We start from the raw sequence: 19754 nt of genomic DNA, 5'->3' as shown, positions 1-19754 counted from the left end.
CGGAAAGAAGGAATTACGCATATTTTCTAGCCGAAAGTTAGGTTGTCTCAGACAGAGACTTGTGTGATATACAAGTCTCTGTCTCAGATGATGGGAATTCAAAATATTACGGATTTCCCCTACACTTTCTGGTATGATAACACAAAGAAAATTTGGATCTATACCATTTTTGATAGAGAAGAATAAAGACATTCTCTGTGTTTCCTATGAACACGTATCTAATATGTTAATTACGGAATTTCAAATCTGAAACCTGAAATAAGATACGAAAAACATTATTATTTCATCATAACCATGAATACATATATACAATTTCGAAGTGATCAATCAATGCATTAATATTGAATATAACAATCACTGAGACAAGTGACAATCTTTGACATGAAAGATCATCTATCGGTGACTCCGCCCACCTGCGGTGTAGTCTAATTGGATTGGTTTATATAACTTTGGCGCCTGTCTAGCTGTCAACTAAACCGCGTCTCCGCCTACTTGTGGTCAATGGAAGATGATGTACAGGCGATGGAATCTATCAATAGGCGGAGTCACGTAACTAACAAATTAGGGGTCGTGCTGTATATCTATTCAAATATAAAACGAATATTCTGTTGCTACCATAAATATTAAGAAATAAAGTCAGTTTAATACCAAATGTAATAGTCTCCATCTTGTACTGCTCCAACAACACGTATACAAAAATGACCTTTTGTTGTCCGAGTGAATTATCATCAATATGTTTGTATGGTTATTATTTTTTTAATGTGGGCGCGACAGTTGTGTACATTATACTCTCACAATCATTGGTAATATTATTTCATGTGTGTAACCTGTGTTCATTTTACGTAAAATGGCTTCCTAGTGCGCTATTTTAGTTTACACTGCACTAGAGGTCTAGCATCATCGGCGGTCACGCGGTTTCAGATGTACGACACGTGTGTTCATTACACACACATCATTTATTTTTTGCCGGTATCCAAAAAGGACAACAACAAAAAAATCAAGAATTGGTCATTGTTCATTTTGTCAGATTGAAATCATAGTTTTGAAAAAAATACAAGCTGAATGGCTTCATGTACATACGTGTGGTGCATGTTTCTACATAGATTGTATGTACCTAAAATAACGAGATACATGCTGGAATAGATAAATAGATAACAATAAAACCATTTTGACCATTGAAAATCTTTAATATTCTTTATCATTTTAATTGAAATAGAAGGGTACGACTTCGCCAAAATTTGGGGTCGGGTTTGTGTGTACGACTTTGAATGGGTACGAGTTAACTATCTCCCAGACATATATATATGTATATTTAATTTAATATGATTTAATAGGATAATTAATGGACGCAGGCATTGGTATACCTCTATGTCCATATCTTGAATCTTATGATACATAATTAAACATTAGTTAGTACTTCCGGGTTCCAGTCTGTAACTAGCTAAATGATTATATTTAAGTTCCAGATTTGCCCAATGGTTATCCAAGCCTATCTCAAAGTCCCTTATTGTTGTAGAGTTTATAATATCTTCAGATAGACTGTTTCATACATCGATAATTCTAAATATGTCTCTGATTTAACCAGGTCATCAGAAAAAAGTGTAGTGTGAAAGATGGACGAACCCAAGCCAATACAACCCCCGGGCTTGGCTTAAAGCAAATGATGAGTAATCTGTGTATTCGCCTGTCATATGTTACTCAGAATCTTGAAACCGAACCCCTGTGATTCGTGATTCAGGCCCGTTCAGGTCCGCCGTGTTTGTCGGTTCGATTAGCGAACCCTTTATCGGACTTTAAAATGCATCATTAATTATTTTTTTTAATAATATTGATATTTCAGTATATAATAACATCCTTTCTTGCATAAAACATCGAGAAATTACACATGTATATAAGCAATAAACATATTTAAATGTCATTCATGTCCTTTCATCATGACTGTTCATGTTTTTAGGAGGACCCAGTGTTATCCAGACGGCCTTGACCGATAGATTTGTAAACATGGAAAATGGCGAAGACGAAGAAGGATTCACCATCATTAACTATTGTGTATATACACAATGACCGGAGCAGAGCTATCATATGATGCTGAATCATTTTATTGGGCATAACTTTATTTCGATTTTTTGTTAAGTAATCGTTTTTGTAGTGGCTTAATTTTGTCGCACGATGAAAACATGAAATCGAACTGGGAAATAAATAACGTAGTTTATTAAAGGTTTCAATGTAAAAAAAATATAAGGCATCATTTATTGTAAAATGAAGTAAACAACAACAAAATAAAGAGTTATAGGAACTAGAATGTCGGGTAGACTTAACGCACAAGATAAAAAGGACTTGGAGAAATTTACAAAGTTTCTCATTTTCAAAAGTTTACAAGTCATCGTCCAGTCAAGACTTGGAGAGAAAATAAGAACGAAGTCAAAACCAATTTCTTCAGGAACTGACTGGGTAGGTTGAACTGTAGCCCGAGTTTTCTCTGGCCCTGACATCATGTCTGGTGTAGGCCCAGAGCGCACTACTATATGAAAACGTGGAATTCTCCGACACAGTTTGGTGTCGCTAAGATTTTGGTGCAATCACAATAAAATCGGGTGTGATATAACACCTACCTACCAACTCGGGCTAGTCGAACTGGTGATATATAATGGGTTTAATGTTATAGTGTTGAACTGATATGACCATAGCCGGAGTTTCCTCTGGGCTACTGTACTATATTTATTTCAGTATGCTCTGCAGGGTTCACCCTGGACCCAAAAATCAAAGGCCATTTTGACAAGATTCAGAATTGTATGGGCCAAGACTGCCCTCCGGTCAGTATATATCCCCCAAAACTAAGTAATACCTATATACACATCTTTTTTGGCTTTCTAGGAAACGACTGCATCTCTTCTCGTTCTCATGACATTATCTTCAACTTGTTGAAGTTGGTCATTACCATTTAGAAGCAAAATATAGAAAATTGAAGAAATTTATGAGTTTTGGTGGGCCATTTTGGAAAACATGGGGCAAATGACCCCATGGCCCCCTCCAGAGTTGTCCCTGCTCTGTAAATCTGACTGGAGTTAGTTATGTATTAAGTACTACAGGGTTAGTTTCTTAATTTAGTAAGTTTTGTTGTTATATTCTGTGATTTGGCGGTAACCAATATAGAACAACTGGACCCTGCACGAAAAAAATAGTACAATAAAGGAAAAACAATTATCCCCTACGTTGAGGAGTCCTTGAGATGATATTCTTGATTGTCTTACTCTTGGTTGGATCTTTCTCTGTCATACCCTAAAGCTGTATATAGGGGGAGATTCTTTTAATGAAAGTGTTCTCCAACACCATTTGGTGGTGCTAAGATTTTGGTGCAGACAAAACTTTGGAATGACAGAACACTGACCTTGTAAACATATACATAAGAATCAACAATATTCGGGATGCAGAATTTTGCGTTATGTATGCTGAATGTTGAAGATTATTATCTGTTTCTTGATAAGTACTAGAGGAATATTTCTAAAACTTAATATGTCGGTTCCCCTTGGGTCCTAGTTGTACCTGTTCAATTTTGATTGTGATTAGGAAAACAAAATGGCCAACAGCAGCAGTAATTTTGTATTTTGTTAATTTTAGTTTGTTACCACTGTTTCTCAGAGAAATCTTCTTGTTAACACTAAATCTTCTTGTTACCACTAAATCTTCTTGTTACCACTAAATCTTCCTGCTTGTAGATCTGTCTTAGATTTTACATACAGATTTTCCTTGTTATCAAATTATTATTAAGGAGGAAAGAGAAAAGAATGAAGAAGAGAAAATATGATTTTCTATAAAACCAATAAAAACCATTCAATAGTAGGATCCCTCAGAGTTCTTTTCAAAATATTTTATTGTCAACACAACAAGTATAAATTTACATTGAATATCGTACAGAATTGGTGTTGGCAAAAGGGATTGGACAACAGGCTCAGCCTATATTAGTCCTTTCCTATAAATTTCCAGTTTAGTGAACATGAAGTAGGAAAAGTCAATAATTAATATATATAAACAAAGAAAACACATTCTCACTCACTCTCACACTACTATGTACTCATGATATATTTTTAAGTTGATTTAACCTTTATATAAACAAATGAGTATATATAGACATAAATATTACTTATAATTTTTAAAGCGTTTACTTTTTTTTCAGGTAAGAACTAGTGTTGGAAAGTATGGTTCTGTTTAAATCAGTTGACAAGTCACTGATACCATATAAAAGAACTTGAAGATTAATATATCCTAGAAGGTTATAAACTCAGAGTTCTCTTGTTATAGCAATGCTCTTTGGCCCTAAACCAAACATTTATCTGTCAGAATGTCCAAGTCTGGTGTCGGGGCCAGAGGAAACTCAGGCTAATAATGTGGTGAAAGCAATATGATGAGAAAAATAGTCTGCATCTGCTAAAATGGACCATTATGACAGACACCAAATTCTGATCGGTCACCTGTTGATAAAAGTCAAAATTATTTGTGTTCCCAATGAAACATAAAAACTTCAGATTGCCTTAAGATGACTTTATTTTCACACCAACTCTGGTTATTATATGCAACTTTTGTTTGAGGAACATTAATTGTTTTTTTTTTAAAGATGAATAGGTCTAATATAACTTTTATTGCAACAGATAAAAACAGATTTCACCTACAATATAGAAAGTAGAGTGAATATAAAAACATTTTAGATAATGGTTTCAGTATGAAAAGAGCTAAAATAAAACGACCAACAATATATACCTTCGGGTTTAGCAACTACATGTAAAGGAGAGTCATGATATGTATTGAATGGTGCATATAACCTACACCAGATCAGTGAACACTTTCCAGGCCTACACTTATACAGGTGATTTTCATATGTTTACTTAACTATTATAATAATATATTTTTCTCTAATTTCCCTTTTCAGTTCAATCTTGCAATTAAAGATATACCTGATGTTCATTCTGAGGCCAAACGAGCTTTAGCCAACCAGCAGCCAATTCTAGGACAAAATGTATGTGTGGAGATTTCACTTAAGACTTCAGAAGGAGCGACCATGGTGCTGGAAACCTGGTATATTAGTCTAGACCAGGATCATTGTGATAACAATGTGAAAATCTCTTACACAGTCTACAACAGGATGGGCACTGCACTCAAGTCCCTGTTTACTGTTTCACGCGTCACACCTGCCTTCAAGCTGTCCAGACGTCAGGGTGTATGCTCAGATGATTATGTGATTTGTTATAGAATCTATGCAGGGGATCCACAGTTCTTCATGCTCGGTGATGGATATCAGACCGCCAAGGTAGGAACGGTACCAACACCACAAGGGACCATTTCCATACAGCTGGCGTATAGAACCAAACTGTTGATAACACCACAGAAGACCTCCAGGGAAGTTGGTTTTGAAGTTAAAGATGACCATTTTAAAAAAGACAATAGTCCAAAACGATCAACGACCCCCAAACCCTGTTCTATGGGTTACAGAAGGTAACTTCAGATTTATTTGATAAACATTCAGTCCTGATTGTATTGCAAAGAAGTGTTATAAACAACCTGTAGGATATTTTTGTATTAAGGGAGTATTATGGTATTGATGAGAATGGATAACTGATATTTAGGAGCTACAAATTTGGCAATGTATACATGAATGGTTAGTATTTTTGGTATTTTTCTGGTACTTATCAAAGTAGTATTAATGATTTGTTATTTAGAGAAAGTGTTGCTGATTTGTCTGGACAAGCCTATGATGACACTCAGGACCTTTGCTCAACCACATTTACTGCTAGTCCCACAGACGGTTTCCTTTACAATGCTATGCAGACTGGCTCTTTGCCACGCACCTATTCTCAACCCATCAGAATAGATGGCCGACTGCCTACCAGTCAAAGTGGAGAAGACTTCAAACCTACCAGGTACCTAACCCAGCCTTCAATGTTGAATCCTTTCAAACCTACCAGGTACCTAACCCAGCCTTCAATGTTGAATCCTTTCAAACCTACCAGGTACCTAACCCAGCCTTCAATGTTGAATCCTTTCAAACCTACCAGGTACCTAACCCAGCCTTCAATGTTGAATCCTTTCAAACCTACCAGGTACCTAACCCAGCCTTCAATGTTGAATCCTTTCAAACCTACCAGGTACCTAACCCAGCCTTCAATGTTGAATCCTTTCAAACCTACCAGGTACCTAACCCAGCCTTCAATGTTGAATCCTTTCAAACCTACCAGGTACTTAACCCAGCCTTCAATGTTGAATCCTTCAATATGTATCAGTTACTTATAACATTGTCGCCATGTACATTTGTACGTCAGATCTATTATCTTTAAAAGTATCTGTAATCTTTCATGTTTGCATACCTGAAGTAATTCAATTAAATTTGTAATGTACAGATGTATCTTTGTTTTCTGATTTTAATTACAATGATGATAATGATCAGTATCTGATTTTTAGTGCTCCAGAGAAACAAGCAAGTTTTTCAAACTTCCACAAGGTGGGAGCATTTGCTCAACCAAAGACAAAGGACTACAAGTGTGATGTTGATGAGGTACCATTCCTTAACCTCCTACAGCCTGCCCCACTGGCCAAGTTTGACATTGAAGACCTGAGTGGGGACAGCAAATCCACAACAATAAAGAGTTCATCCACAGCAGACCATATGGATGGGTTAAGTGGGAGCTTGTCTAAGGACAGCAGCAGCAGTCAGACCTCTGCCCCTGATGACTTTGTCATGGTTGAACTGGTATGCTATTCATTGTAATTAAACAAATAAACCATATATACAGTGATATAACTGTTGCTTCAAATAAAAAAGTTTAAGCTCATTTACCAGATATTGTTTGCCATTTGCTGAGTTCCATACCAATTTGAAATATGAATATCATCTCCAGGGATTCTTATACACTAGATAGATTTATAAGCTCACCTGCATGAAGGGCAAGTTGATGTCATCGTGCTGCATTGGATGTATGTATGGCTAGTGCATACTGTTCCCTTTAAACAACATTTCGAGGCCCAAAGATCTTAGATTTGGCCATTAGTATGCTGTGATAAAGTGCTACCAATTTTGTTCAAATGAATGACTTTGACCTACATTTGTTCAGGTCACATGGGTCAAATTTGTATGCTGAAATGAAAGGCTACAAAATTTATCTAAATGAATGAACCTAGTCTATTGCTTATATTTGAATAGTGTAGTAATCAGCTTAGCATCCACGATAACCTAGATCAACTTCAAAGTTTTATTAGAAGTGGATGGGCAATACAGACCCATTAGACCTCTTGTATAATATCCTTTGGTGACATTGGTCTACAAACGTACACAGAACTATTATCAACTGAATGAGTTTTATTCACAGCATTTGTTTGCATCTTCATGTCACCTTACAAGTGTGTTACTGGTAATTTATATGCTTCTAGTGGGACAATTACTATGAGAGATTCACAGGTTGATGTTTTTTATTAATTTTAATAGAAAACTCCTTTTGCTGGGGCTGATCCGAACACAGACCTGGGAAAGTTTTACCGTGACTGTCAGGGAGCCCCGATGTTGGAGTCATTTAGCGAAGAGAAGAATGTTGTGGATACACTTGAGATGATCTCTAGTCAGCTGATGATCTTTGAGACGGACATGAAAGACTTTGATGCCTTTATGACGTCTATTACAGAAAGCTCTCATGACGGATCATAGTGAAGGTCTGCTGACATTAGAGCTTAGTCATTGTCCCTCAACAGTTATGGTGTAACTGACACCTAACATGGCACAGGGTTCCTCTACATACTACTAATGTTACAGTAGCTCTCCTCTCCGAATATTGCCTTAAGCAAAGGTAACTGTACATAACAATTTGTGTGGGTAGTCTGATGTATCTGGGACCACGGGATGATGATCTGTATCCCCATTGTGATTGTAACCAGGTCATGATTGAAAAAGCTGAAGACAGAATTACAACTTTGTAATTATTGATTGTATCTGGACAACTTAACCATATTTTGTTTGGTTTACAATTCTTATAAATTAATCTGAGGTGCAAACGACAGCAAAATATACATTTAAGAATATGTAATAACCAAAACTAAACTTGGGAGAATATTCTCTATTGTCAATGCAATATCAGACAGATACACAGTAACAAGTTGTGGACTACATCCAGACAATGAGTGGCTGACAATGCAATATTTCATTAAGTGATGTGTTGGTGATCTATTTGTTAATTAGATGAATGCTCTTGGTTTGTAACCTTAAATATATGTAATCATTGTTGCCTTGTGTGCGTGTTGATGTGTTATGTGTGTGATTTCACTGTGAGAGACCGGAGGATGATGGTGTTATGTGTGTGATTTCACTGTGAGAGACCTGACAGATGATGATGGTGTTATGTATGTGATTTCACTGTGAGAGGCCAGACAGATGATGATGGTGTTATGTATGTGATTTCACTGTGAGAGACCTGACAGAGGATGATGGTGTTATGTATGTGATTTCACTGTGAGAGGCCAGACAGATGATGATGGTGTTATGTATGTGATTTCACTATGAGAGACCGGAGGATGATGGTGTTATGTGTGTGATTTCACTGTGGGAGGTCAGACAAAGGATGATGGTGTTATGTGTGTGATTTCACTGTGAGAGACCGGATGATGATGGTGTTATGTGTGTGATTTCACTATGAGAGGCCTGACAGATGATGATGGTGTTATGTATGTGATTTCACTGTGAGAGACCGGAGGATGATGGTGTTATGTATGTGATTTCACTGTGAGAGACCGGAGGATGATGGTGTTATGTGTGTGATTTCACTGTGAGAGGCCTGACAGAGGATGATGGTGTTATGTATGTGATTTCACTGTGAGAGGCCAGACAGATGATGATGGTGTTATGTATGTGATTTCACTGTGAGAGACCGGAGGATGATGGTGTTATGTGTGTGATTTCACTGTGAGAGGCCTGACAGATGATGATGGTGTTATGTATGTGATTTCACTGTGAGAGACCGGAGGATGATGGTATTATGTATGTGATTTCACTGTGAGAGACCGGAGGATGATGGTGTTATGTGTGTGATTTCACTGTGAGAGGCCTGACAGATGATGATGGTGTTATGTGTGTGATTTCACTGTGAGAGACCGGAGGATGATGGTGTTATGTGTGTGATTTCACTGTGAGAGGCCTGACAGATGATGATGGTGTTATGTGTGTGATTTCACCGTGAGAGACCAGCGGATGATGGTGTTATGTGTGTGATTTCACTGTGAGAGACCGGAGGATGATGGTGTTATGTGTGTGATTTCACTATGAGAGACCGGAGGATGATGGTGTTATGTATGTGATTTCACTGTGAGAGGCCTGACAGAGGATGATGGTGTTATGTATGTGATTTCACTGTGAGAGGCCTGACAGAGGATGATGGTGTTATGTGTGTGATTTCACTGTGAGAGGCCTGACAGATGATGATGGTGTTATGTGTGTGATTTCACTGTGAGAGACCGGAGAATGATGGTGTTATGTGTGTGATTTCACTGTGAGAGACCGGAGGATGATGGTGTTATGTGTGTGATTTCACTGTGAGAGGCCAGACAGATGATGATGGTGTTATGTATGTGATTTCACTATGAGAGATCGCAGGATGATGGTGTTATGTGTGTGATTTCACTGTGAGAGACCGGAGGATGATGGTGTTATGTATGTGATTTCACTATGAGAGACCAGAGGATGATGGTGTTATGTGTGTGATTTCACTGTGAGAGACCGGAGGATGATGGTGTTATGTGTGTGATTTCACTGTGAGAGGCCTGACAGATGATGATGGTGTTATGTATGTGATTTCACTGTGAGAGACCGGAGGATGATGGTGTTATGTGTGTGATTTCACTGTGAGAGACCGGAGGATGATGGTGTTATGTGTGTGATTTCACTGTGAGAGGCCAGACAGATGATGATGGTGATATGTGTGTGATTTCACTATGAGAGACCGGAGGATGGTGGTGTTATGTGTGTGATTTCACTGTGAGAGACCGGAGGATGATGGTGTTATGTGTGTGATTTCACTATGAGAGACCGGAGGATGATGGTGTTATGTATGTGATTTCACTGTGAGAGACCGGAGGATGATGGTGTTATGTATGTGATTTCACTGTGAGAGACCGGATGATGGTGGTGTTATGTGTGTGATTTCACTGTGAGAGACCGGAGGATGGTGGTGTTATGTGTGTGATTTCACTGTGAGAGACCGGAGGATGATGGTGTTATGTGTGTGATTTCACTATGAGAGACCGCAGGATGATGGTGTTATGTGTGTGATTTCACTGTGAGAGACCGGAGGATGATGGTGTTATGTATGTGATTTCACTGTGAGAGGCCAGACAGATGATGATGGTGTTATGTATGTGATTTCACTATGAGAGACCGGAGGATGATGGTGTTATGTGTGTGATTTCACTGTGAGAGACCGGAGGATGATGGTGTTATGTATGTGATTTCACTGTGAGAGACCGGAGGATGATGGTGTTATGTATGTGATTTCACTGTGAGAGACCGGAGGATGATGGTGTTATGTGTGTGATTTCACTGTGAGAGACCTGACAGATGATGATGGTGTTATGTGTGTGATTTCACTGTGAGAGGCCTTACAGATGATGATGGTGTTATGTATGTGATTTCACTGTGAGAGGCCAGACAGATGATGATGGTGTTATGTATGTGATTTCACTGTGAGAGACCGGAGGATGATGGTGTTATGTATGTGATTTCACTGTGAGAGGCCAGACAGATGATGATGGTGTTATGTGTGTGATTTCACTATGAGAGACCGGAGGATGATGGTGTTATGTGTGTGATTTCACTGTGAGAGGCCAGACAGATGATGATGGTGTTATGTATGTGATTTCACTGTGAGAGACCGGAGGATGATGGTGTTATGTGTGTGATTTCACTGTGAGAGACCGGAGGATGATGTTGTTATGTGTGTGATTTCACTGTGAGAGACCGGAGGATGATGGTGTTATGTGTGTGATTTCACTGTGAGAGACCTGACAGATGATGATGGTGTTATGTGTGTGATATCACTGTGAGAGGCCAGACAGATGATGATGGTGTTATGTATGTGATTTCACTGTGGGAGTCAGACAGGATGATGGTGTTATGTATGTGATTTCACCGTGGGAGGCAGACAACGGATGATAAGTGTTATGTATGATACTTGTTTAAAAAAATTGTTAAATATAAATAACCTTTGAAAAAAAAATCATATTTGTGAATTTCTCTTGGAGTGTTTGCTATATGATAAATATGCCTTATGTTTTATTTGATCCCCAAGATGGTATGATTTTACTATGCATATACTGTCATAACTGAAAGGTTCAGCCATAGGTTCTTGATTCATAAAGAAAAAAAAAATGTAGTACATGAAGATATATAGATGAGTCGGAACCTACGGTTCAGCAGATTGCTAATTTCAGGCCTGCTTAAATAACCCAAATAACCACGTAATATGTGATTGTAAAGTGGACTCTGCTTACATTGTGTATCACACACAAAGCAGGCTATTTTAAGGCTAGCAATGGTAGTTTCTTTCAATAATCATAAACAGTTTTACAAGCATAATTAATATATTTCATGCAATTTTTGTAACTGCATATACCTACAAATGTAATTACATGTACATTATGTATTTATATATAATTACCATGTGAAGAGGTATATTGCTTTTGTTGGATATGACTTTTTATCACCTGTTTTTACTAACATCAGCTACAACTGTGATAGATAGCGTTATCTTAAAAACACCTGGCTGTAAAAACTAAAACCATGGATATTGAATATCCTTTTAGTCACTGGAAGATAATGTATGCAACATAGAAAAGTCTCAGTACATTTTCTGACAATTCAACAAGCATATTCGTTTTATGTAATTTTGATCCTTAACAAGTTCTGACCAAGGTAATACCAGTCGTATGACCAAGGTAATACCAGTCGTATTTAGCATGTTGTGTGACATGTTTATCTAACCAGCATTTGTATGCTATTAATACATTGTGTACTTGTAAATGTTTGATGTACCGTATGCCACATTTGAATGTATTCTAGACTACACTCTGAGTGTCTTCTAGGTTATATTGAATCCCCCAGCAGTATAGGGTGCGAGTACAAGCAGTATAGATTGTGAGTATGAGCAGTATAGATTGTGAGTGTGAGCAGTATAGATTGTGGAAACAAGCAGTATATATTGTGGAAACAAGCAGTATAGATTGTAAGTATGAGCAGTATAGATTGTGAGTATGAGCAGTATAGATTGTGATTGTGAGCAGTATAGATTGTGGAAACAAGCAGTATAGATTGTGAGTGCAAGCAGTATAGTTTGTGAGTACAGGCAGTATAGTTTGTGAGTACAAGCAGTATAGTTTGCGAGTACAATCAGTATAGTTTGTGGATATGAGCAGTATAGATTGAGTGCAAGCAGTATAGATTGTGAGTATGAGCAGTATAGATTGTGAGTATGAGCAGTATATATATATATATATAGATTGTGGATACAAGCAGTATTGTTTGTGGATACAAGCAGTATAGATTGTGGGTATGAGCAGTATAGATTGTGAGTGTGAGCAGTATAGATTGTGGAAACAATCAGTATAGATTGTGGGTATGAGCAGTATATATATATAGATTGTGGATACAAGCAGTATAGATTGTGGGTATGAGCAGTATAGATTGTGGGTATGAGCAGTATAGATTGTGGGTATGAGCAGTATAGATTGTGGGTATGAGCAGTATATATATATAGATTGTGAGTACAAGCAGTATAGATTGTGAGTACAAGCGGTTAGTTTGTGAGTACAATCAGTATAGTTTGTGGGTATGAGCAGTATATATGTATATATATAGATTGTGGATACAATCAGTATAGATTGTGAGTACAAGCAGTATAGATTGTGGGTATGAGCAGTATTCATGGTATGAGCAGTATACATTGCGAGTATGAGTAGTATACATTGTGAGTATGAGCAGTATACATTGCGAGTATGAGCAGTATACATTGCGAGTATGAGCAGTATACATTGTGAGTATGAGCAGTATACATTGCGAGTATTAGCAGTATACATTGCGAGTATGAGCAGTATACATTGTGAGTATATGTCAATGAAGTGCATGATTCAGAGGTCTATGTTCTTTTTTGATGGAAACATTTGTGATATTATTTGTGATATCCCAAACTTCTTAACCTATTATCAGTAATTTAGATGTTGATAATGAGTTTATGGCTTTGAGTAAGTGTATATATATACTATGATTATCAGCGACAGATTTTAGAAGAATACTTACTGATATAATGTGCTCACTGATGTATCATCATGTGATTTCTGTCTACAAGGAAGACATCACCTGACGCTTCAGAAATAATTATGTTGTGTTTGGATGTACTTTACTAATATGTAACAGTGAAATAAAAGTCTTTTGCCTTATTCTTGTCTTTGTAGTAGAAATATACATATACATGTACAATTTTAGGTCATATGACCGGAAGGTGTGGATAACATATATAATAGCCATTATGTTTCGTTCATTATTGTCCGCCATGTGCTTATTTGTCACATTTCAAGCTTCTTTTCAAATTGCAACAGTGGAATTAAGCTTCCTAAAAAGATCCCAAGATGGTTCTGACCAAGTGTTGATCCAAAATCCAAGATTGCTGTCATCTTGAAAGACACTTTTTTTCGAAATTCCTAAAATGATTTGGAGATCAGGTCCTGACCAATTGTTGGTCTGAAATCCAAGATGGCTGCTTTTTTGAAAAACATATTTCAAACTTGTTTCAAAGTGCCACCAGTGGGATTCAGATCAAACTTGCAAGAAGTTATCATGAGGTGATCCGGACCAAGTTTTGCTATTTTTGGGTCACTCTGAAATCCAAGATGGCTGCTACATGAATCTCGAAGAAGAGACCCTAGAGGGATTTTGGTGCCTACCATTGAATGATCTTTATTGGTTCTATGTAAGACCAGTCTTTTCTCTACTTTTTCCTTAATACTTTCCTCTTTTCCTTTTAATAATTTGATAACAAGGAAAACCTTTATATGAAATCAAAAAGCTTTCAAAGAAAAATACAAAAAACATCAATATCCAAGTTGGCCACCTGCCAGCCACTTTGTTTTCCTTATTAGATTCCACTTTGGCGCAACTAGGGACCACAGAGAACTACATGTTAAGTTTGAGAATGATCTTTCAAGTACTTCTCAAGAAATAGCAATAAAAAAATTCAAGATGGATGCCCGTCAACCATTTGCTTTCCAGATCAGAATTAAAATTGAATGGGTATAAATATAGGGACCAAGGGGTGAATTAAAATTGAATGGGTATAACTATAGGGACCAAGGGGTGATCTCCGTGTAAAAATATAGCTCCAATCCTTGTGATCAAAATAGGAATAACAAACTTCAATTGTCAAAATCCAAGATTGTCACCTGTCAGCCACTTTGATTTCCAGATCAGATTTAAAATTGAATGCACATAACTAGGGACCAAGGGGAATCAACAGGCAAAGTCTAAGAATTATCCTGTAAGTACTTCTCATAAAATAGTGATCAAAACCTTAAACTACCAGAATCCAAGATGGCTGTCTGTCAACCATTTGTTTTTCCGATCATACTAAATATTGAATATTCACAACTGTTTTAAGTGTTGATATCATTTTTAGCTCACCTGCCCGAAGCTTATGCCGTGGTGCGGCGTCCGTCGTCCGTCAACTTTTTCATTTAAACAACTTCTCAATAACCAAGAGGCCCAGGGACTTGATATTGGGCCTGTAGCATGCGTGGGTGAAGGGCTACAAAGTTTGTTCAAATAAATGACCTTGACCTTCATTTAAGGTCACATGGGTCAAATAGGCTATAATCTTCAAACGACTTCTTCTCAATAACCAAGAGGCCCAAGGACTTGATATTGGGCCTGTAGCATGCTGGGGTGAAGGGCTACAAAGTTTGTTCAAATAAATGACCTTGACCTTCATTCAAGGTCACATGGGTCAAATAGGCTATAATCTTCAAATGACTTCTTCTCAATAACCAAGAGGCCCAGGGACTTGATATTGGGCTTGTAGCATGCTTGGGTGAAGGGCTACAAAGTTTGTTCAAATAAATGACCTTGACCTTCATTCAAGGTCACATGGGTCAAATAGGCTATAATCTTCAAACGACTTCTCAATAACCAAGAGGCCCAGGGACTTGATATTGGGCCCGTAGCATGCTTGGGTGAAGGGCTACTAAGTTTGTTCAAATAAATGACATTGACCTTCATTCAAGGTCACATGGGTCAAATAGGCTATAATCTTCAAAAGACTTCTCAATAACCAAGAGACCCAGGGACTTGATATTGGGCCTGTAGCATGCTTGGGTGAAGGGCTACAAAGTTTGTTCAAATAAATGACCTTGACCTTCATTCAAGGTCACATGGGTCAAATAGGCTATAATCTTCAAACAACTTCTTCTCAATAACCAAGTGGCCCAGGGACTTGGTACTAGGTCTGTAGCATGCTTGGGAAAAGGGCTAGAAAGTTGTTCAAATAAATGACCTTGACCTTCATTCAAGGTCACATGGGTCAAATAGGCTATAATCTTCAAACAGCTTCTTCTCAATAACCAAGAGGCCCAAGGACTTGATATTGGGCCTGTAGCATGCTGGGGTGAAGGGCTACTAAGTTAGTTCAAATACATGACCTTGACCTTCATTCAAGGTCACATGGGGCAAATAGGCTATAATCTTCAAACGACTTCTTTCAATAGCCAAGAGGCCCATGGACTTGGTATTGGGTCCCTAGCATGCTAGTGTGAAGGGCTACAAAGTTTGTTCAATTAATGACTTTGACCTTCATTCAAGGTCACATGGGTCAAATAGGCTATAATCTTCAAACAACTTCTTCTCAATAACCAAGAGGCAAAGGGACTTGGTATTGGGTCTGTAGCATGCTTGGGTGAAGGGCTTCCTAGTTTGTTCAAATGAATGACCTTGACCTTCACTAAAGGTCACATTGGTTAAATAGGCTATAATCTTCAAATGACTTCAGGAAACAGTAATTTGGTATTTTTGACTAAGTTTCCATGGTGACAGAAAAAATACCGAAAATGGAAGGTCCGCAATAGCAAAAGGCACAACTAGGGCACTAGTCTGATATATACAGAAAGTTTCAAGGAGCTGCGTTGAACGGTTATGGAGTTATAGCCCAGAAAAGAATCTCGGACAGACACACGGACGGACACACGGAGGGACAGACGGAGCCCAATTTAATATCCCCCGCAAACGCGTTTCGCGGGGGATAATTAAACAAATAATAGCTATAGTCAAAAATGTGATTTCCCTATATAAACTATAGTAAAGTTTACCCCCTCCCCATGGGCAAACGTGAGACCCCAGGGTCATGAAATTCACAATTTTGGTAAAGCACCTTAAGACCCTTTCCATCTATGAAGAGTATTTGATTCTACCATATCTGAGAGTAGAGAAGAAGATCTTCGAAATTTCAGTCAATTTGACCCTTTTTGGCCCCACCCACCAGCCCCTGGGGGTCAACCAGGGCCAACATGTACATACCATCAAACTTTCATCCCAAGCTGATAATTTGAACCAAGTTAGAATGAATTCCAATTGAAATCCAACAAATAATAGACAAAAATGTGATTTCCCTATATAAACTATAGTAAAGTTTACCCACTCCCCAGGGGCAAAGATGAGACCCCAGGGTCATGGAATTCACAATTTTGGTAAAGCACCTTAAGACCCTTCCATCTATGAAGAGTGTTTGATTCCATCTTACATGAGAGTAGAGAAGATTTTTGAAGTTTTAGTCAATTTGACCCTTTTTGGCCCCGCCCCTCAGGCCCCTGGGGGATGGGGACCATATAATTCACAATTTTGGTTGACCTTTAGCCATAGAAGCTCCCTGCCAAATTTCATTGAATTTGGTACAGTGGTTTTGGAGAAGAAGTTGAAAATGTAAATTGTTTACGGACGGACGACGCACACTGCACGACGGACAACGACGGACAAAAGGCGATTAGAATAGGTCACTTGAGACTTTGTCTCAGGTGACCTAAAAATACTAAATCTACTTCAATGGCTTCAATATCCCATATCTCATTATATTTTTACTAACAATTTAATTTGTTTAAATATGGTATAGTAGATAGTCCTATGTGCACTCTCCATATCTCTGAAACAAAAACAATAATTCATTTGATGTGGGAATGACAGGAAGTAGAAAATCTATTACAAAATTTTGAATATCTTGTTGATGCACTTTATTTTCCTTTTGCAATAAATTAGCTGCCTTTTCTTTTAGGACTTACAAAAATTCTTATCGTCAAACAGTACATTTCCAGAATGAGGTGTCTTGAAAAATCCTTAAATGTCAATGCATTGGTAATCAACATAAAAGAATACTTCATCGCGCAGAAATACATATCAAATGGTCGAAATGTTTTTCTTTTTTTCTCTCAAAACATAATTCACAAATACCTGGAGTTAATGTTAAAACTTTATTCAACGTGATATTTAATGCTCAAAACAAATTCCTCACAGTTTCCAAACATTGTTTCTTTTTGTAACTAAAAACTATGTCCACTTCTCAAACCCTTATCTTTTGATTTCCATCTCTCAACAGAAATAATAAGTTATTTTGTGTAAACAGAATGACCATAAAACTATTCTCCTTGTTTCTATCACTACAACCCCCCCCCCCCCCCCCCCCCCCGTGCCCTGGAGGAGGGAGGGAGGGAGGGGGTGTATGGGTGTAAATGAAGTAACAAATACAATAAATAAATATTGACTTAATTTCAAGTAAGATTAAAATTGTGTATGTATGTCTGTAGAAATATATATGTACTGTATTAGTGAATGAGAATGCAGTTGTAAAAATCATAACATTAATTTGTAATACTGTCTCTGTGTTATGCGATTATATATATGTATGTGTTTGTAAATTATGATTTCAAAATAAAAAATGAATTACAAAAAAGGGCATTGTTTATTAATCATACAAAAGTCCCGTACATAAATTATAATTGACACTGACTAAATTTTAAGGAGCTTTTCAACAAAAGGGCATAAATCTATAATAAAGAAATATCAAAATGATTAACTAAAAATATACTCAGATGCACATTGTAATGAGATAATTATGAAACAAACACAGTAGTTAAGTATATAATTTGACAATCTATTTCAAAGTTTCTTGACAATTAAAAGCTTGTTAAATTGTATATATTGTCAATATAAAATGCAATCTGGGTCACATATAATCCAATTATATAATAACTTGAACATACACACTAAATACTGTCGTTCTTAAATAAATACATCCTTTATTTTCACCACTTTCCCTGTATGTTCATTTGTAGGAATATTAAATCCAATTCCTCTCGGTGATTGATCAGTCTGACACACAATACAAAGCCTTGCCTAGAAGTCATTGTAACAAAATTGTTCTCAATCAGACTCCTCGCTGCCATTGATTCATTACACATAGCGAAGCATTTCCATGATGTTGATAAAACTTGCTAAATGATCACGCCATGTGATCTTGTCTGTGATAGACGCAGCCCAGAGTACACTGAGACAAGAGGAGAATGCTGTGTCAAATGTAAATACACTATTGTATATGACAATAATGCCAAAAGGATCAGTATATGTGGACAAAGGTTAACCTTATGTTTCAACAAACAGCTTAAATCCGTAAAAATATGGTGTTTATGAAGATATATTACCCAAATACATTACATAAGTGGCTAGTTATAATATTCAACCCAAACGTTTAGGGGGTAATTATCCAGACAAACGAAATATGTGATTTACCTATGTGAGATTTATTTAAGTTTAGGGGATATTGTCCAGACACGCAGCTGAGAATGAGATGTGACAGATTGTCCACTTCAACAAAACTATAACCGATCTCAAACACACACAGGTAATACATTTTTTTCTCGTACATAATTTTATCAACAGATATGAACTATTACCAATTCCAAAAATCTAAAATTCAACAGAAGTAAACCCCTCCTGTGGGTATGTGTCAGAAAAGCAATAAGATATGATGTCATTTCAATTCTGAAGTCAATTTGCACCAACTATCATGAAAAAGGTGCCAGACAAATCAAAAGATATGGAAAAATCTAGAACTGAGTAGTGTGTGAGATTTCCATCACATGCTTGAATGAGAAAAGATAATCTGTAGAAAGACAGAGTACATGTTATCAAAATTTATTTATTCAATGTAACAATTAGTATTTTTGATTGCAAATTTTACCAGTAAATCTGTTCTTATTGCAATTTCAAAAACTGGAGAAAAAATCTGTTATCACAGGAAAACCAAACAACCAGTAAAAAAAGAGAAGATAAACCTTCTTGATAATGACATCTGACATGCCACATTTTCATAGTTATACATAAACATGATAAAGTATTTAGACAATCCATACATGATCTGGTTCACTGTTATATTTACAAACATTATTTACTAAAATATTAATAATGTTGAATATTCATCATCTTAATACAGTGCAGTGACAAGATGCCAAATGGGTCTGTATCACTCACCTGGTTCTACAGCAACTCGTAGGTCATTTCAACAAATATTATGCTGATTACCACTTTATTCAAATATTAGAGTAGGCTAGGTTTATTCATATCAATACATTTTCTAATCGTTTATTCCAGAATACTATTGGCCTAATATCAGGTCTCAGAGTCTCTTAGCTATCGAGAAATCATTCTT

The 19754-nt window shown here is 37.1% G+C and overlaps 2 protein-coding genes across 2 annotated transcripts; one reads left to right on the top strand and one right to left on the bottom strand.

Moving 5' to 3' along the window:
- Nucleotides 1-1996: 1996 nt before the first annotated feature.
- On the top strand, nt 1997-13455 carry LOC117328661 (autophagy-related protein 13-like). Its single transcript, XM_033886103.1, has 5 exons — nt 1997-2451; nt 4925-5487; nt 5712-5912; nt 6451-6739; nt 7472-13455. Exons 1-5 carry the CDS (start codon nt 2302-2304, stop codon nt 7685-7687), a joined length of 1419 nt encoding a protein of 472 aa, XP_033741994.1. The 5' UTR covers nt 1997-2301; the 3' UTR covers nt 7688-13455.
- LOC117328663 lies at nt 11694-13470 on the bottom strand. The gene is made up of 2 exons (XM_033886104.1): nt 13116-13470; nt 11694-13071 (listed from the first exon to the last, which is right to left on the bottom strand). The coding sequence occupies exon 2, from the start codon at nt 13027-13029 to the stop codon at nt 12079-12081; it is 951 nt and encodes a 316-aa protein (XP_033741995.1). The 5' UTR covers nt 13030-13071; nt 13116-13470; the 3' UTR covers nt 11694-12078.
- Nucleotides 13471-19754: the final 6284 nt, after the last annotated feature.

Source organism: Pecten maximus, chromosome 6 (genome assembly GCF_902652985.1).
Source record: "Pecten maximus chromosome 6, xPecMax1.1, whole genome shotgun sequence".
Classification (NCBI taxonomy): Eukaryota; Metazoa; Mollusca; class Bivalvia; order Pectinida; family Pectinidae; genus Pecten; species Pecten maximus.
This window is presented reverse-complemented; position numbering and strand designations above follow the sequence as displayed.